This window comes from Spinacia oleracea, chromosome 1 (genome assembly GCF_020520425.1).
Source record: "Spinacia oleracea cultivar Varoflay chromosome 1, BTI_SOV_V1, whole genome shotgun sequence".
NCBI lineage: Eukaryota > Viridiplantae > Streptophyta > Magnoliopsida > Caryophyllales > Amaranthaceae > Spinacia > Spinacia oleracea.
In genome coordinates, this window is record NC_079487.1 from 132,543,047 (window position 1) to 132,563,183 (window position 20,137).

Here is a 20,137-nt window from a genome sequence, read left to right on the forward strand (position 1 = left end):
CAACGCAAGTTTTATATCGTTTTTAATTTATAATTACACAATATTAAAAAATTAATTTTTTTTGATATTTTTAAAGTATTCATTTAGACGAATCAAACAAGATCTGATCACATGAATATGTTTTTTTCTTATATATTAAAAATGATTTACAAGATTCCCTTCAACTGTGAATAGTGTCAAAAACCTAAATTAGAACATCATTATGAAACTGATGAAGTATATAAAAAATAAACTATCCTACAAATACTCCTTCAATTCAAGTGACTAGATTTTGGATTGGATGTACCTCATGTATTTGAAATAGTGTTATATGCCGAGTTGTGATTAGTCGAAGCCACATCAGCACAATCACATGGGATTTTTTTTCGATTGGTATCATATACGTGATTTAATTATTTAACAAACAATTAATGTTGATAAATTTATATTAAAGTTTTATATATCCATTTAAAAAGAATTAGTAACCCATGTCATCATTTAGAAGTGGGAAATTATCTTGGTTTCTTTTAGCAAATCTACATCGTTTGTTTTGGTAGTAGCCTAGTAGTTGGAAGCGTTAATTAGACAACGCACGAATGTAATAAGCTCGAACTCTCATAAAGGAAATGGTATTACAATAAACCTATTGTACTTAAATGGTATCGCTTTCAGTCCATTATGTCAAGATTTTTGGTGTTAAAAAAGGCCTCATCAAATGTAATAGTGACACAAAGGGAATTTCAATTTATCTATGATTCTAATTAAGAAATGAAATTGGATCCGTTTCAACCCAACTCTACTTACTCCTACTTGTATGGTGCACCTCGAGTCTAGTCACGATCATGACTATGAATTTGTAATTGATACTTTGTATTATTGTAGAGGTTGAAAAGACAATAACTAAGTAATAATTGATGCATGTAAGAAACTAAAAGAAGGGGAAATAACCATCTTAAAAAGGATACAAACACAAATTTCAAACTAAGAATTGCGTACTTTAATTTCCACCAAAAAATTATCTTATTTAATTAAATTGCAAAAGGATCGAACTTTCCGATCTCTCATACAACCAGATATTAAACTCATACGCCAAAATATTAATTTGATAAAGAACAATAATGATTCATACTTAATTGTGTTAATTAGAAGTTTCTGCTGCCTTCAAATGTTTGGCCAAATTGCCAATTAGCCGGTATGACGTTATTAGACTGCACCATTTTACCATCACTAGTAGTTACTTGGAATGACAAACTTTGCCCTATCAAATTTTTCGTGAATTGCCAATTTTGACCCCAATTACGCGTCATTTGCATCCAATTTTGGGAATTAGACGGCTTAATCTTAACATCAACCACATTTCCAGCACCCCCGACATTAAACACTAGTACAAGGTACCATCCTTGAGTCCCTTGTAGTAGGAACTTCAAGCCACCCTTCCTAACACAGGGAACTCGGCGAAATCGTACAGGTACAATCCCGGCTTTGTATTCCGCGATTGTTAAGAACATCTTAAGTGATAAATCGAAGTGTTTTTGAGGAGGATTACACCAAATATCGACTGATTTTGTGTAATTAGGGGGGCAGAAATTTGTGGCAGTGATCTTAATAGTATTATGGCCGGGTTTGCACCATTTGGAGTTTACGCATTGTATCTCATAACAAGATCCACATGCCGATCCATTGTTGAATAACGCCGTGCTTAATGCTGCTGTTTTAAGGCCGTAACCTTGTGTGTATAGATTTTTATACCCACAAGCACCGTCTGAAAATAATCAAATCAAAATAAATTTTATAAATTATTTTCACAAAAATCATAACAAAAAATCACTTGGTATAGTTTATAGAGATGAAGAATTTCACCTCTACATAGTCAAAATCCGTCTCAAACTGATAATTATAAATAAAGTAATCAAAACATTTGAGATAGAATTTTGGCAAATGCATTACTAATTTGAGATGGAATTTTTGGAACTCCGTACACAATTCCTTCTCAATTATAATTTAGTGACAAATTTAAGTAATCCATCTCAATTTGAGATGCTTATAATACTTGTCTCAAATTCCGTCTTTAATAATGCATAATTTTGTAGTGAATTGAAAATACGTCATTTAATGATACATAATACTTAATTATATCGTGCTTCTAGAGTTCTTGAAACACTTTAGGATTTTTTTAAAAATAAAGCAGTGGAAAAAGGAATATTACGAGACCTTTTGTTGTGAATTCATGAGCTTCTCACACCCAAAATCGAATTAAATTAAATACTTTGTATAAGATTGAATAGCTTACACATAGTCTCGCCTCCTTTTATATCACCATAAAATGTAGCATGAGCATCCGTCACCCATTCATTGTTGGCGGCTTGACAGCTTAACGAAAGTGCTATTGTAATAGCCAAAAAACAATAATACAAAAATGGAAAAAATCTAACCATTTTTACTGTAAAAATGTATGATTTTTGTTGTAAAAATGTATGATTTTTATTCAATTTTTATAATTAATACTATTATATTATGATGAGATTTTCTTATATAATGGTAAGAGCTAACTAACACATATATATGGGAGAGGATGGTCCAAATTTGGTAATATGCTAATGAATCAATAATCTATTGCCCATAATTAAGAAGTACATCTCACTTACTATGTTTGTTAATATTATTTTCTGATTCTTTACTAACTTTTAGGGACGTTTAAATTGATCAAGGAGATATATTCTCCTTGATTATAGACTTAGAGTATTTATAAATTGATTACCTACAACATTCACTATAACTTAATTTTAGCATATATTTTATTATTGACTATTACAGATATGCTTCCATTTCTACTTATATATTTGCCAATGCACATTTTTTGTATTAATTCTATTTGCACAAACTTTATAAATTTAAACTAATCATTGAGACGGTTAAACAAGATTACGTATTAATATGTTCTTTTTTATGCATTGGAAAGAATGTATAAGAATCTCTTCAGTTATAATTGTGTCAAAATTCTAAAATGAAATGTCATTATGGAAAGGTGAGAGTACAAGAAATGTAAAATTTAATTAAACTAAGGAATGTAAAATTTAATTAAACTAAGAAATGTGTATCACCGAAAAAGAGTTGAGTTATATAATTTCTAATGTTATACTGGATCTGCAGACTTTAATTTCCACCAAAAAAAAATCATCTTATTTAATATTGATTGAAAAATGATCGACTTTTTTTTATCTCTTTTACAACCATATATTATGGCAATAATCAATTAAACTTGTAAGTCAAATATTAAATCGATTAAGAAAAATAATTCATACGTAATTAGAAATTTTTGCTTCCTTCAAATGTTTGTCCAAATTGCCAATTAGTCGGTACGACATTATCAGATTGCACCATTTTACCATCACTTGTAGTCACTTGGAATGACAAACTTTGTCCTAACAAATTTTGCGTTAATTGCCAGTTTTGCCCCCAATTACGTGTCATTTGCAACCAATTCTGAGAATTAGATGGCTTAATCTTCACATCAACAACATCTCCAACACCTCCTACATTAAACACTAGTACAAGAAACCAACCTTGATTCCCTTGTATTAGAAACTTCACGCCACCCTTCTTAACACAAGGAATTCGCCGGAATTGTACAGGCACAACCCCGGCTTTGTATTCCGCAATTGTTAAGAACATCTTCAATGATAAATCGAAATGCTTTTGAGGAGGATTGCACCAAATATCAACCGTTTTTGTGTAATTAGGAGGGCAAAAGTTTGTGGCAGTGATCTTAATAGTATTACGGCCGGGTTTGCACCATTTAGAGTTTACGCATTATATCTCATAACACGATCCACATGCTGATCCGTTGTTGAATAATGCCGTGCTTAATGCTGCTGTTTCAAGGCCGTAACCTTGTGTGAACAAATTTTTGTACCCACAAGCACCATCTGCAAATCAAATCAAAATTAGTTAAGAAATTTATTTTCAAAACAATTGAAAATCATGTAATTTAGTATTTATATCGTGTTTCTAGAGTTCTAGAGACCCTCCATGTTTTTTTTAATTAAGGCACATTAAAAAGTAATATTACGAAACCCTTAGTTGACAATAACGTAGTTATCCTAGTTGATAAATACTATTAAATTCATGAGACTATGGGTGTATTAGATTGAGTAGCTTACACATAGTCTCGCCTCCTTTTATATCACCATAAAATGTAGCATGTGAATCCGTCTCCCATTCGTCGTTGGCTGCTTGGCAGCTTAACGAAAGTGCTATTGTAATAGCCAAGAATGGGAGAAATTTGACCATTTTTAATGTAAAAATGTACGAGTTTATAATTATATTATGATGAGGTTATGATATATAATTGTAAGAACTAATCAATATATAGGAAGAAGATGGTCGAAATTTGGTAAATTTTTGCAATATGGCAATAGATCAAATAATCTTTTGCACATTAAGAAGAAAATCTCACTTTCTATATATGTTTGTTAATTTATATTTTCTGATTCTTTACTTTAATTTTCGGGAATTTTCAATGGTTATATTATACGGGTATATTTATTCATCCAATAATTCTCTCTTTGTTTAATGCTTATGGTTGTGGTTACTTATTGGATTAGGAGCTCGAGCTTGTTCAAGCTCAAACATGTCCAATATTCTCTCTTTGTCGAACACATTTATTTATACATAGTATTTAAAAAAGAAAATCATATACCATTAGATGACATGTGTCACCATTTTTTCATAGATCATTAGATGACATGTGTTACCCCATATTTCATTCATATTTTTTTTCTTCCAATTTTTCATTTGTTATATGAATTATTTTACAGCTTCAACACTTCTTTCCCTCCATCTTCCTCTTTCAATATCAATTCCCCATTTAGTTCATATATTCATTCAACCTCTTCCACTTCATCTCCCTCTTTAACATTCAATATTAATATATCATCTATTTTATATATTTTTCAATTTTAAATTTAACTCATATATAAATCATATATTTCCACTAATTAAAATCACAAATCCGCAATAAAATTAACACTTTAAAAGATGACTTAATAACTAATATAAATTGCCCGTTCAAAGAACATGCTCAAAAACTAGTTGATACTTGATAACCGACTTGACTCGGCTTCCTTGCAGCCTAGGCGCCTAGCTACTTCGCATGGATTGACATTGATCTCCATAAAAGAATTTTTATAATTTAAATAGTAAAAAAAGAAACATATCCTAGGTAGCAAAGAATTTTGCTCACCAAATGATACTTTTGAACTTAAACATTTATCTCATTCCATATTAATCCATTAATAGAATAAGCTGAAAATCCTCATATTCCTTTTTAGTTTTCTTAATTAATTAATTTGAAACGCAATAATTTGAAAAAGGAACGAGTTTTGAAAAAAGGATTTTGGACGGGCAAGCCCACGTTACCACGAGTCCATGACACATAACGCCGAAGTCCAAAGATGATTAGTCTAAATTCTAATTAACAACTCGTATTTTTAGTTTAGTTTACGAACAAGCGTGAACAAATAGATTAAGCTCGCTACGTATATACTTCGTATGAATCAAGCCATATAACTTAATGTTTGACTTGTTAATATTTGTATTTTTGGTGTATAATTCGGTTTACCCTTAGGGCTAATTCGGATTCGGGCGAGTTTCGAGTGGATATATTCTAGTCCCCTCCCAATTATTGTTGCGGGGACGAACACGGAATCCACCTTACCAAGTTCAGCCTCAATCTCCACTAAACCACCAGGCAATTGGTGACTTGTTAATATTTGTGAACATTTAATTTAATTTCTTTTGTAAGCTTGTTCTTATTCGAGTATAACTTGTTTAAATATCATACATAAAAATTAAAATTACTACTCCGTATATTATACTACATTTATATAAAAAGTATCTCCATAATGGCGGGGATGAGAATCGATCTCAGGATCACCTTGAATCGGGATGAAAGCTCTAACCAACTGAGCTATCTATCACTCTCGGTATCTTTCATTTCTTTGGTCCAAAGTAGGAACTAATTAAGAAAAGTAGAAAACCCAAACCCATAATTGAACCACTCGGAGCAAGAGGTTCAAAAGCATTACATTAAATTTAGTTGAAACTTTTATTTAATTCTTACATGGCTTGAAAACAATTAAAGCATACATAACAAAAGATAATTCAAACTAACCCTCTTAACAATAGCTAGGTGACAATTTCAGGACTTACATTTTATCAAAACAAAAAAAAAAAAAAAAAAATTCAAACTAACCGTTCTACTGGAGGTGGTTAGCGATTTCATCTTCGGATCCATGTTATTCAAACTAAACCGAACCATACTGATTTTCGCGCGCAGTTCCGTACGTGTATCGGGTTCATGACTAGCTTAGGCCGGAGGAAGGTCGGCACCACGGTTGTTTCGCGGCAATACTGGTTGCAACGACGGCCAGTTAGGAAGAATTTTCTTCACACCACCAACAATGCTGTCATTCATTGCGGCGGCGGCTGCAGTAGGAGAAAACTTAATAAGTGCAAAAGAGTCTCCTTTGAACAAATAAGCCTCATTGTTACGATGTGAAGCGAATGCCGCATCAATTCCCCTTTCAAAAACGGTGTTTCTCAGACTACCAAACCCTTGTGTTATTGAACGGGTGGCCGTAACAAGACGCGGCGGCGATCCACCACCACCACCACCACCACCACCATAGTTTATAACAACATATTGATCACCTTTAAAGAGGTAAGCTTCATATTTCGTTGTTGATGACTCAAACGCTGCATCTACTCCGGTCTCAAACACAGTCTTTTTAAAAAACGGGAACATTTTCCTGATCTTCATCGGACCAGCAATAATCCTGTCATTTACAAAGCTTATATGTGCACACAGATTTCCAGAGAAGATGAAGGACTCATTCACATCGTGAGACCCGAAAGCACAGTCGATTCCGTACTCTGCAAATGATGTTTCCTTCAGTGATGGGAACCCTTCGCTTATAAGAGCAGGTCCTTTAACAACCTTGTCCCTTGTTGATGGTGATCCTGTAGGTGCGTAGTCGAATATGATATACTCATTTTTCATGAAGATATATGCTTCGTTTTGGCGAGAAGAACGGAATGCTGCATCAATGTAGCTTTGTAAGGTGGTTGTCTCATTCGCGTACCAGTCTTTGGCGGAGGCACTGCTACTTCGTCGTCTTCTTCGATTGGGCGGGTTGGTAACTGTGTCTTCAGCTGGTAAGTAGAAGTCAAGCTTGAGATTTGCTGGTTTTTTGTTTCCATCAAGGTAATAAGTTACTGGCCTTAAAATGTTGATCAGTCTTTCTGGGTGGGATTGTGGATTGAAGTTGTCGTTTAGGATCAACATGTCATCTGCTCTTTCACGTCTGGTATACCTGTATCGATCGATTTTTGAAGTTCAGTTCAGGAAAAATAAGTGATTATTCCCAGTACAATCAGCAAATATTCAAACTTTATCAACAAGTATTACCAATTTAGTCAATTTTAGTAATAATAACATAAAACAAAACAAAAAAAATTGACATTTAATACCTTAGAAAACCAGTTTTTGTAATTTAATACCTTACTTAACCAACCGATCGAATCCGATCTACACCTAAGTGATAAAGTGACTCGAAACGACTCGACCTGATCATGACCTGACCCGGACCCGACTAGATGACTTGTTTTGACAGTTCTAGGTCACACTAATTTAGTCAAAAGATTACCTCAACTTCCTTTTATTTCCTTTGAGTTTTCCTCATACCAAGTACTCCACCATTTATGTTATGTGGTTTTCATATATTTCCTCATAAAGTAAATTAGCAAAAAAATATATAAGTCTACCAATTCATTTACTTTTGATTTCCATCATTTCTTAATAAAGTTAAAGATTCAGCCTAGAACAATATTTTAAGGACGGAGAGTGTAACTAACATAAGTCCAGACAAGTCCAAACAGATAAGTTAAAATCAAATGAATAAACCATACTCATTAATTAACAAATATTCTTGGGTTATATAATTAATACTCCCTCCGTCCCGGAATACTCGACCCGCTTTGACCGACACAGAGACTAAGAAACTTAAATTGACTTATTTAATTTAATAGGTAGTAGTTGATAGTGGGGTATTATTTTATTGTAGTTAATGGGAGGTGGGTTAAGAGGTGGGGTTGGGGGAGAGTAGGGGTTGAATTTTTAATTATTTTTTGTATGGAGTAGGGGGTAGGTGGGTTAAAAACAGGTCAAATATTAAGGGTCGACCCAATAAGGAAAATAGATCAAGTATTCCGGGATGGAGGGAGTATCAATTAGGACAACATATTAATTTGCTAGCTAGTAAATTATAATGTTTAAGGGAAGATACTAACTGTGAGCCACGGGTAGTGATAAGCCTGAAACGTTGAGCAGATCGGATATACTGAGGCGCAATACCAGCAACAAAACAGACCTCATCTTGGGTAGGATACTTATAACGATCCCCAAGAGTCTCCGCAACCCAAATTCCACCTGGTGCATACATTTCATACCTCCAAGCTTCAACAACACTTTGATTTTCATTAGGCTGTAAAGTTACAGAAGGAAACCAAGAACTACTAAGAGTGGTACTAACAAAGGCGTAATTAGCAGGGTGCATTGAATTCCCAAGTGGACGGCCACCTTCATGTATATAATGTTCCAAGTTGTGGAAGATGTTGTCAGGGGTGTGAAGTTGACGCCTCGCCTGAAAACCATCTCGGAATATATCGTGATAATGAGCTCGATCCCACCGGAATACGTGTTGTTTTATGTCTGCATCACCTGTTAATAAAATATTATTGATAAGAAATATAATGTTGTACTACTACTATATCATATTGTTAACAATAGTAGAGCTGATTAACATGGCCCTATCCGTGGCCCGACCCAAAATTACCGGGTTTTGAGTAGAATAGAGATGATCAACATGGGCCCCGGCCCGACCCGGGGTTTTGGGCAGAATATTCTGGCACGATTTTTGGACCCGGCCCGAACTTTTATAAAAAAATTGCGGACTATGGGCAACGTAAAACAACAATTTTAGTTATAAATTTGGCCCAGTCCGAAATTGGCCTGAAAAGACCGCTATTTTTTTGCCCGAAATAGCGAGATTTGGGCACAAAATTGCCCTGGCCCAACCCGACATAATTGCTAGAATTTTATGTCCTCGGCTCGGCCCGGACTGCCTTTTGATCAGGTCTAGAGCAGAATAGTCGGCCCGATTTTCTGGCCTAGCCCGGACTTTTTTAAAAAATTGCGGGCTTTGAACAACATAATACAACAATTTCAATTATAAATTTGACCCGGCCTGAAAATCCCGCTTTTTTTAGCCCGAAATAGCGGGTTTGAACATAAAAAATTGGCCAACGGTTTGGCTCGGCCCCGGCCCGACACAATAGGCAAATTTTTGTGCCCTATGTGCGGCCCGACCTGCATTTTGATCAGGTCTAGTTAAGATATAATACAAATCTACCACATACGATATTCTATCATTTAGAATAACTAAGTTATCCTCAGTACCCGTACTGTCACGGTACTCGATATCTGTAAGAGCCTTTGGTGGGATTGGGTCTAAGCAGTTGAATTTGTAGATACTTTCTTGTAAAAATTGAACGGCTAGTTCGTCTTTTTGGTCTAGAGGTTGTGGGTAGTTTGCAGCACAACCTCTCCATGGAGAATTCGGGGGGATTGACATTGTAATTAATTAAATTATCAGCTCTGATAATCCTAAGTTTGTAAGAAGGTTGTCTGATAGGTTTCGACTTTCGAGGAGCTGAGGAAGATTATATGTATATATAGAACTAATAGAAGGACGATTCATTTCGACGCCGAATATTTTTCGATCTGGTTTCTGTACATAAACCAGGTGCCATTATTGACATTTTCAAATACCGTCAAATGGAATAAGGAGTAGAGATGTTAAACTTTTACACGAACATTTACTTTTCCATCACCATCAAATGAGTGAATTTCCGAGTAAATAATACGTCTGGAATAAGAATAATATAAACTTTTCTATAAAGCGTTCTTACACAAAAGATCACTTTGGTGTCATATAAGTTAAGCAATGGAACCAATTAGTTAAGCACTTGAACTAATTAGTTAAAAAAATGAACTAATTAGTTAAGCAATTGAACCAATTAGTTAAGCAATGTAACAAATTAGTTAATTAAGAAATAGAACCAATTAGTTAAGCAACCAGAGTGGTCTTTCCAGTAAGACGTTCTTACACAAAAATTTTAATAAGAATAATCGATCTAAAGTTTCAACCTTGGCGACTTAAGTTGATAATGTATACGAAGTATTGATCAAGAGTAAATAATACGTCTCGAATGAGAATAATATCGATCAAGAAACACGATGTTATTCTCCAAAGTTTCAACCTTGACAACTAAGTGGATAGTATCGATCAAGAGACAATATTATTCTCCAAAGTTTCAAAATGTCAACTCAATAACGTAAGTGGGTGAAGTAATATTTATATTCCTTAAATAACTTATTTCTGAAAAAATTAAATCAGATAAAACCGGATCATCATATCTATTATCTTATGTGCATTTATTTATCGTTGAATATGTTTAGCTCCTCATTAAAATAAATTATGTAAATTTCACGTCATGGCATCAATACGAATCTAACGTATTTTCCCAAGCAAGATAGAACACTGTAATGTGGCAATATTTCCTGATGCTATGATCCATCGTGTCTCAAATCAGGAAAAATTGTCAAAAGAAACTTTTTTTATGTCACACTTTTTTTTTTGTTAAAAACATCTTTTAATACTTTTTTTTATTGGAAACATCGAAACACCCTGTATGATAATATAATTTTAGTAAACAAACAATTTCTAGCCAAAAAAATGAAGTTTTTTGGGCGTTGCCTCCAACTATACGCGTGTATTAAAAAAAAGTCATGACAAGTCGAACAAATTAATTATGAAATTCAAAATAAACATTTCCTTTGTGTCCGAATAAGCCATAACGGCATTATTCCAAATTACAAATGAGAGAAAGGAGATTCGAACATAAGAACCCCTCGCTCGAAAATCAAAATCAATATGCGTTGTTGTGCATGGTTAACCAACACGGCTACAAGATCTTCTAATCTGTCCTTGATTTCCAGTAAGAACCCCAATTCGGCCCATATTAACCATGGCTGGACCAAACCTATTTCTGAAATAATCAGGAGAATACGCTAAATTCTTCACAATGCTGTTCGTTAATGGAGAACTTGCTATGTTTGCATCAATCTCAAGTATTGCTTGGTTTACCAACAGATGTTTGTAGAAGCCATTATCGATCCGATAATGGTTTCTTGGGTTGTGCTTGAAGTAAACTTTGCTGTTCGACCCACCCTTCTTTGGACATATTTTCTTCAATGCATATAGCATACCGGTATGCATCCTTGCGTCCGGCTTACCGGTGTTGTGGAAATTGTATAGACGGTGTTTGAAGTTGTCGCAGTGTGTACTTCCAACAGAATGTCCACCTGTAGTGAACCAAGTTAATTTCATTAGCTTATTTGTATATAGTCTATAGAGTATAGACATGAGAATTGGAAACTAGGGCTCGTTCAATATTACAGTCAGTTTCCAGTTTTTTTGTCTTTTTTGGAAGTGGTATGATTTAGACTGGATCGTGAACTAAAAGATAGTCTTATTTATATTAATCTTGTTTGATTTTGAAAACTTGATACAAAAAACTAGAAATTATATATATTTTTTTCATATTTTGTTTTTTAGTTTTGTAGAAACCTAATACAATATCGAACGGGCCGACTTTTTGGGTGAACTTTAAATTAATTAGCATTCCATTGTTTTTGTTAATGTTCTTCCTATTTGAAATCTTACAAGTTGTAACTATTTATAACTTAAGATAATCTAGAATTTGTTTTAGTACATAAGAAAAAAAGATATACTCCCTCCGTCCCTTAATTCTTGCACCGGTTTGACCGGTGTGGAGTTTAAGACACTTGAATTTACTTATTAATTTAATGGGTGTTAGTTGATAGTGGAGTATTCTTTTAATATAGTTAGTGGGAAATGTGTAAGGGATGAGAGTGGTGAGTGGGGTATTTGTATTTTTAAATGATTTTTTGTAGGGAGTAGTGGTGTAGGTGGGTTAGTAAGTAATTGTGAGAAATAATATAATATTGGTAAAAAAAAATCATTTATAGAAGCGGTGCAAGTATTAAGGGACGACCCTGAAAGGAAAGTGGTGCGAGTATTAAGGGACAGAGGGAATAGTTCTCTAGAGTCTCGTTTGATTTTTCTTAGTGAGTAGTTTAAGATATCAATTTTTTACAACTTTTACTAGCTAATACGAAATTAATTAAAAAAATTTATGGTCATAGATGTCCATTGACAAATATACGCAATTAAAACAGGAAGATCAATAAAAAAACGGAGAGAGTACCTAGAAGAACAACGAAGTCTTCCTTGCTTAGTCCTCTTGAAGCAAATAGATGGAGAGCGTCACGTACGGGCATGTACTCGGATGGAAGATTAGCAAGGGCTTCACTTTGACGTGAAACTAGACCATCTCGTCGTCCTGTTTCTACGTAATACCATTTACCTCCAGCCTACATTCCAATTTGTAGTAATTAGTTTGAGACATTTAACATAAGGTTACTGAAATGAGACAGAAAGAGTACACACTACAAAATTGTACCATTAGCGACGGGATTTCCCGTCGCTAAAGGTCAATAATTGTTGATTAATGACGGGATTTCCGGTTGCGAACCCGTAATAAAAGGGGGTCGTCGTTAATGCAAAATCCCGTCGTTAACCCGTCGTAAAAGATATTTGTGACGGTCGATTCCGTCTTTGTTGGTTGTTAGCCCCGTCGTAAAAGACTTTTGCGACGAAATTTTTAACCCGTTGTAATTAGGTTGTCGTTAAAGATAGAAATTTTTGTAGTGAGTACCAAACATACGTCTAGACTTTTGCAAAAATATCACAATCATTAAGACTTATGGATGTAGTATACTCACCAAAAAGACAGAACTTCTAGCCGCAATTGTAAGTACATCTGCACAAGAGACAACCCCGGGACAAATTTTCTCTACCGCTATCTTAGCAGCATCCACGACATCAAAGCCTCTAAGGCTTAGATTTGGATTCGCAGTTTTCTCTGTTTTTGGTCCATCGAGTAGGACTGATGCATCACATCCCTTTATTTCAACACAAAACCACAAAAATGCATATTAATTAATTAGCAAATTAAGTATGATGCTAATTAAATTAACTGATAACATCAAATTCAGTATAATGATCGACTTACCCTAACAATGCAATCATGAAACTGTAATCGGATGAGACCGGCCACAATAGTTGGATCCTTAGCGAACTTAGCCTTAACCACATTAAAGATAATTTCTTCAACATTGTGATCCCAACATTTACCCTTATAGTAGCCAACAGATAGTTGACCATAACAATGGCTAGCAAGTGTTACTAGAATGAGCCCTAGGGCTAAGGCTAATGAAGAAGAGGTACGCCTCATTTTCGATATCAGACCAATCTAGCTAGCTTAATTAGCCTGTTTAATTAAGAATGGGATATGTAATGATGTTTGTAGTAATTAATGAGGATTGTTGAAAAACTCTCCCAATATATATAGCACGAACCTAAACAAAGTTGTTATGCAATCGTGTATTAGTATTAGCAACTAGACTTAATTAACTTGCATGTTAGTACAACTATTATTAATTAGTTGATTGTTTAGGGTGTATAATGATTGCATTTGATATAAGAAGAATGTACGTGAAATAATTAGTAATTTACGCGGTACACCTCTCGTTAATCATTATGCTATGATTATGGCCGTAATCTAGCTTATAAAATGACAATGATATGATTGATACATCCCAGCAGAACAGACATGCTCCATGACTTTAAGAAATTATCTACTAGAAGTAGTATATATGTTGGGATTATTGATGGATTGGAGTTGACCCGTATTTATATATAAGAGGATGTTTTGTAAGTCAAATCATAATCTAAGATTTCATATTTGCAAATTGACGGAGGTGAGAGGGTAAAGGCACATGCAATAGCTAGCTAGCGACAAAATTGTTACGTTGCGACGACTTTGTTTATGTACATATATACTTCTTATATTCTAAGGTATGTAAATGGAACAACAAGCAATTATTAGTGTTTGAATGGTTCTAAACCCAGAATCGATATCTGATCTGTCAAGGATGCATTATGAATTTGAGTTTTGTGATCGGTGTAAAAAAAAAAGCTTCTGAAGTTGTCTTTACTAGATTCGTTCCATCCAATTAGCTACGTGGTGTTAGGGATAAATGGGGTCAGGTAGGACGGGACGGATGTGGATGAAGGTCCCTAATCATCATCCCCACCTAAAATTCCTCCTCATCCCAGCCCCATCACTTATAACGGGTACAAAATTCATCCTAATCCTCACCATAATGGGTACAAACTAAAATTCATCCACATCCCAACGGGTACAAGCTAAAATTCATCCATGCCTACCACCCGCCTGGGTATCCATCCCCGTCTCGATTACCCCTACCCCATAACAATGCCAATACCCATGCGCAGTGGAGGAGCCAAGATTTGTAGGTTGGGGGGCGAGAAATTTACGTAAAAAATGTTAAAAAGGAAGTTTGGCTGAAGATGGAAGTTGAACCTTGTATCTTGGGGTTCAAATATGCTCCTTTGACCACTGGAGCGTAGGAAAATTTATGTTTATACTTACTGTTGTTAATACATATTGCTTAGTTTTTTTATCTTTGGGTGGGCGACCGCCCCTACCAACCTCCCGCCCATGCGTCAATACTCGCCTAATTTTTCTTATTTAGCAAACATTTGCCAACATATATAATCGGAAAAAAGTGTCTTATGACTAAATTTAAAGTAACATATATAATCGGAAAAAAATATCTTCCATAACAAAGAAAAAAAATTATATTATGATCACCTACAAATAAATCCAAACACAAAAAAAATATCTTAAACTTAATTTAGATCTTTTTAAAATTTTAATTCACATAGGAAAGGACATTCGGGTCAGGTTGACGCTATGAACCAGGCCGAGTGGGGATGGGGCAGAGCGAAAGGGGATGGCCTGGGAGGAGAGACGAGTATGGGGCGGGTTCAACTCAAAATCTCGCACCCGCTAAACATCCCTCCATCCTCGCTTACTTAGGGCAACGAGTCTCCCTTAAAACTTAGTTCCAGTGACACCCATACATGGTGTACATCGCCTAGCTAGCTTGAGTTTTTTCCGTCTGAGCTACGTGGTCGTACAAGTTCTTTCCATCCGAACAATTGACTGGATAGCTATATTTGGATTGTACTGATCGATTATATTGGGATAGCTATATCTGGATAGTAATTGTATAGACGAATAAAAAATGTTCAACAAAAATTACGAATCTTCTTATTGATACTAGTAGAAAAAGAGGCATAACTTTTGCATTCATTAGTGACGTCATAGCCTCGTTTTTAACGGGAGGGCCGTAAATATATGAATGTGTTTACATTTGTGACGTTTTTTTTAACACCTCAAATGAATCAATTTTACATTTTTCTACCGGTATGAAGAGGAAGACCGGCCCGAGTTCGTTAAAACCCAGCACCTTGCACAAATTAGCTCCTTTGGTAACGTTCATCTAGGCCCGTATGTAGCACCCTTAGCAAGGTCTAGGGTATTTTATCCGTACATGCGTATAAAAGTGTACGATAGGGTATTAAAGCTCATCTTGATGTTGAGACGCTAATGTAGGTTTGGAGAAGGTCTCGTCCTAATCTAATTTATGTATTTACGCTTTTTATAATTCAAAGTATAGTTTATAACGAAATATTCTTTAGATCGAGATGTCACTTTTACATTCTTTAGCGTCGTTCTTAGCCTCGCTGCTAATGGGAGGGCCGTAAATGAATGTGTTTACATTTGGGGCGTTTTTTTAAACACCTCAAATGAATCAGTTTTACATTTTTCTACCAGTATGAAGAGGAAGACCGGCCCGAGTTCGATAAAACCCAGCACCTTGCACAAATTAGCTCCCTCGGTAACGTTCATCTAGGTCGGTATGTACGTAGCACCCTTAGTAAGGTCTAGGGTATTTTATCCGCACATGCGTATAAAAGTGTACGATAGGGTATTAAAGCTCATCTTGATGTTGAGACGCTAATGTAGGTTTGGAGAAGGTCTCGTCCTAATCTAATTTATGTATTTACGCTTTTTATAATTCAAAGTATAGTTTATAACGAAATATTCTTTAGATCGAGATGTCACTTTTACATTCTTTAGCGTCGTTCTTAGCCTCGCTGCTAATGGGAGGGCCGTAAATGAATGTGTTTACATTTGGGGCGTTTTTTTAAACACCTCAAATGAATCAGTTTTACATTTTTCTACCAGTATGAAGAGGAAGACCGGCCCGAGTTCGATAAAACCCAGCACCTTGCACAAATTAGCTCCCTCGGTAACGTTCATCTAGGTCGGTATGTACGTAGCACCCTTAGTAAGGTCTAGGGTATTTTATCCGCACATGCGTATAAAAGTGTACGATAGGGTATTAAAGCTCATCTTGATGTTGAGACGCTAATGTAGGTTTGGAGAAGGTCTCGTCCTAATCTAATTTATGTATTTACGCTTTTTATAATTCAAAGTATAGTTTATAACGAAATATTCTTTAGATCGAGATGTCACTTTTACATTCTTTAGCGTCGTTCTTAGCCTCGCTGCTAATGGGAGGGCCGTAAATGAATGTGTTTACATTTGGGGCGTTTTTTTAAACACCTCAAATGAATCAGTTTTACATTTTTCTACCAGTATGAAGAGGAAGACCGGCCCGAGTTCGATAAAACCCAGCACCTTGCACAAATTAGCTCCCTCGGTAACGTTCATCTAGGTCGGTATGTACGTAGCACCCTTAGTAAGGTCTAGGGTATTTTATCCGCACATGCGTATAAAAGTGTACGATAGGGTATTAAAGCTCATCTTGATGTTGAGACGCTAATGTAGGTTTGGAGAAGGTCTCGTCCTAATCTAATTTATGTATTTACGCTTTTTATAATTCAAAGTATAGTTTATAACGAAATATTCTTTAGATCGAGATGTCACTTTTACATTCTTTAGCGTCGTTCTTAGCCTCGCTGCTAATGGGAGGGCCGTAAATGAATGTGTTTACATTTGGGGCGTTTTTTTAAACACCTCAAATGAATCAGTTTTACATTTTTCTACCAGTATGAAGAGGAAGACCGGCCCGAGTTCGATAAAACCCAGCACCTTGCACAAATTAGCTCCCTCGGTAACGTTCATCTAGGTCGGTATGTACGTAGCACCCTTAGTAAGGTCTAGGGTATTTTATCCGCACATGCGTATAAAAGTGTACGATAGGGTATTAAAGCTCATCTTGATGCTGAGACGCTAATGTAGGTTTGGAGAAGGTCTCCTTCGCTATATCCTTCGTCTTGTGCACGGCGTCGCCAACCATATCCGCGACAGTTTTCGCAGAATCCTCGATCATCATTTTAGTCTTCTCTAAGCTCTCCTCCGCTGCTTCAATCACCTTGCTTTCTCTTTCCAGTGCTACATTGCCCTCATTAGGGATTCCTTGAACACCATTTCCCCTAACCACATCATATTATACACAAAACCAAATTAAGGCGCGTTACAAAACTGTAAACACATAAAACTCAGTGATTGGTTAATGATCCCCTCAATATTTTGTTAGTTTTTCCTACACCATTTTCCTCTAAACATCATACTCCGTATAATACACAAAACCACACAATTTGGATTATACACCCGGGTGCAGTACTCATTGTGCACCATGATGAACATTATTTGAGAATTTGATGAACATGAAGAATGGTTTCAATGTACATGTACAAGTGAAATATTTGAAATATATGTTATTTGGGTTTGAACTATATGTTCAATTGATACATGTTCTTTGAGTATGAACAATATGTTCTTTGTATAGTGGTTAAGACTTTTTCGGTTCAAGAAGTTGTACGTTTTGTTGAAACCTCTTTGTCCCATATCGGAAACTTTGAAATAATGACCAACGTGTAAAAGTTATGTCTTTTATCTACATACTACGTATGTAGTTTACGTATCTATTTTATCATTGTAGATGTTATATATCTGATTAAAATATGATATTGATTTTCACATAAAATAAACCAAAAATAACAAAAAATAATGACCAACTTGTAAGCATGTGCTACTCGATAACCAATGGGTTTAAGACGAAAGGCTTGACAACCTTGTATGTGGACATGTGGTTGTGATCAGCTTGACTCTTCTCCAATTATCTATCTAATGCTTAGCCCACTAAAGCTTTATAATGATATGAGCCCATGTTTCGCCTTTAGTCTCTTGTATTTGGTCTTTAGCAACTGGATAAATATCCAACTCAAGAGTCAAGACTCAAGAGGGAGCTAAGAATAGAATTTGTACATTAAAAATGTCCGGTTCCTAAAGCAGGGGCGGAGGCAATGTACAAATAATGGGGTTAATTGACCCCACTTATATTGTGAAATTTTAGAAATTTTCTTTATAATTTTTAAGATTTTCTCAAAATTTGTTACAAAATTAATTATTTGAACCCACTAACATCTACTTCGTATAATTTTTATTTTGAACAAACTAAATACTTTTTCTAGATCCGCCACTGTCCTAAAGTGTTAAATCTCAAGGACACTCAAAAAGTCACAAAGTACTGTTGCATTTTGCACATTGATCAATTATCCAGCGGACAAGAAAGAGCAAAGGGTTTTACACGAACAAGATACTCCCTCTGTCCCAGAATACTCGCAACGGTTTAACTTTTTTCACTATTCACATAATTCACTTTGACCCTATTTATTTATAGTATATGAAAATAAGTGTTAGAATATAATATATTGTTGGCTTCATCTTAATATATATTTTCATAATATTAATACTTTATAAGTTTTTATCATATATAATTGAAGATATTGATGGTCAAAGTTGTGCATTGGTAAGCGTGTCCAGTCAAACCGTTGTGAGTATTCCGGGACGGAGAGAGTATACAATAAATTTATTTCCGACATACTTTTCTAACTCTTTTTCCAAGAATAGCTTTTATCCAGATTTTCATAACTTTTACTTAAGTTTTTTACTTTTAAGAGGAAATAAAAATTTTGAAAGAAGAGATACGGAGTATATAACTGTATTCTTCTTCTATTCATTTTACTCGTAACGTTTGTCATTTTCACGCATGCCAATGCATAACTTTGATCATTAATATTTTTAATTTTATTTAAGTAAAAAGTTAATATTTTGAAAATAGATATCACACGAAGCTAACAAGATCCCACGTGACTATGTTTTATCTTATATACAAATCACCAAAAATGATCAAAATATAGTATATGAACAGTGTAGAAATAAAAAACGTTGCGAGTATTAAAATTTGAGAAAGTATCTATCAGCACCTTACTGAAAACTGAGAAGCTACTCCACCTATCGCCAATTGATTTTGAAACTAAATAAATAAAATTCATTGAGCAATAAACGAGCTAATGTGATACAAACTCTCCTCCACTTTGTGGATATATTGCACAATCCTTATCTCTCTTCGGTCTTCTCAAAACATGTACCAAATGTCCCTTCTAATTAAAAATCTTAATTAGAACATAACTAGTTTTTGAGCCCGGGCGATGCCCTGATGCCCCGTGTTACTACATTAATAACATTTACTTATATATATATATTTGCAATGATAAAACAAAACTTGGAATACCTTAGTGGTAAAAGCTTTATTATTTAAACTTGAGGTCAGGTTTCAACTTAATTATGTAATTAAATTTGCATACAACGTCTTCTGATCTTCCTATCACTAATTAATTAAGCTATTCTGTTTTGTTTTTTAAAGAAAGAGCTTAGTAATAGCCAATCTATACTACTCTAGCTTAATTTACTTATGATCATAAACCCGGGAAAGAAAAAGAACTTACTGGATATGTTGAGAAGAAGGCCACAAGAGAGAAAAACGGTCCGAAAAAAGCGGGAGCTTTAATTTATCCCAGTAATGGCTTCGTGGGCTGGTAAAACCTTGCAATGGAGGATCTTTGAGACTGAAACATAATAGCAAACATATTGAAATTGCTATCATAATTGCTGTCCATTTTGAAAATCTACCCATCGTAATCCTAGC

At 34.9% G+C, this 20,137-nt stretch overlaps 3 protein-coding genes and 1 pseudogene across 3 annotated transcripts; all 4 read right to left on the bottom strand.

Moving 5' to 3' along the window:
- Positions 1-953: 953 nt before the first annotated feature.
- Positions 954-2,495, bottom strand: LOC110785636 (expansin-A9-like). Its single transcript, XM_021990124.2, has 2 exons — positions 2,270-2,495; positions 954-1,741 (listed from the first exon to the last, which is right to left on the bottom strand). The coding sequence occupies exons 1-2, from the start codon at positions 2,412-2,414 to the stop codon at positions 1,122-1,124; spliced, it is 765 nt and encodes a 254-aa protein (XP_021845816.1). The 5' UTR covers positions 2,415-2,495; the 3' UTR covers positions 954-1,121.
- Positions 2,496-3,088: 593 nt separating this feature from the next.
- LOC110785637 (expansin-A22-like) lies at positions 3,089-4,387 on the bottom strand (annotated as a pseudogene).
- Positions 4,388-6,020: 1,633 nt separating this feature from the next.
- On the bottom strand, positions 6,021-9,871 carry LOC110785574 (uncharacterized). The gene is made up of 3 exons (XM_021990034.2): positions 9,497-9,871; positions 8,329-8,758; positions 6,021-7,352 (listed from the first exon to the last, which is right to left on the bottom strand). Exons 1-3 carry the CDS (start codon positions 9,669-9,671, stop codon positions 6,347-6,349), a joined length of 1,611 nt encoding a protein of 536 aa, XP_021845726.1. The 5' UTR covers positions 9,672-9,871; the 3' UTR covers positions 6,021-6,346.
- Positions 9,872-10,875: 1,004 nt separating this feature from the next.
- On the bottom strand, positions 10,876-13,610 carry LOC110785575 (peroxidase 60-like). The gene is made up of 4 exons (XM_021990035.2): positions 13,258-13,610; positions 12,968-13,147; positions 12,391-12,556; positions 10,876-11,464 (listed from the first exon to the last, which is right to left on the bottom strand). Exons 1-4 carry the CDS (start codon positions 13,477-13,479, stop codon positions 11,052-11,054), a joined length of 981 nt encoding a protein of 326 aa, XP_021845727.2. The 5' UTR covers positions 13,480-13,610; the 3' UTR covers positions 10,876-11,051.
- Between the last annotated feature and the right edge of the window lie 6,527 nt (positions 13,611-20,137).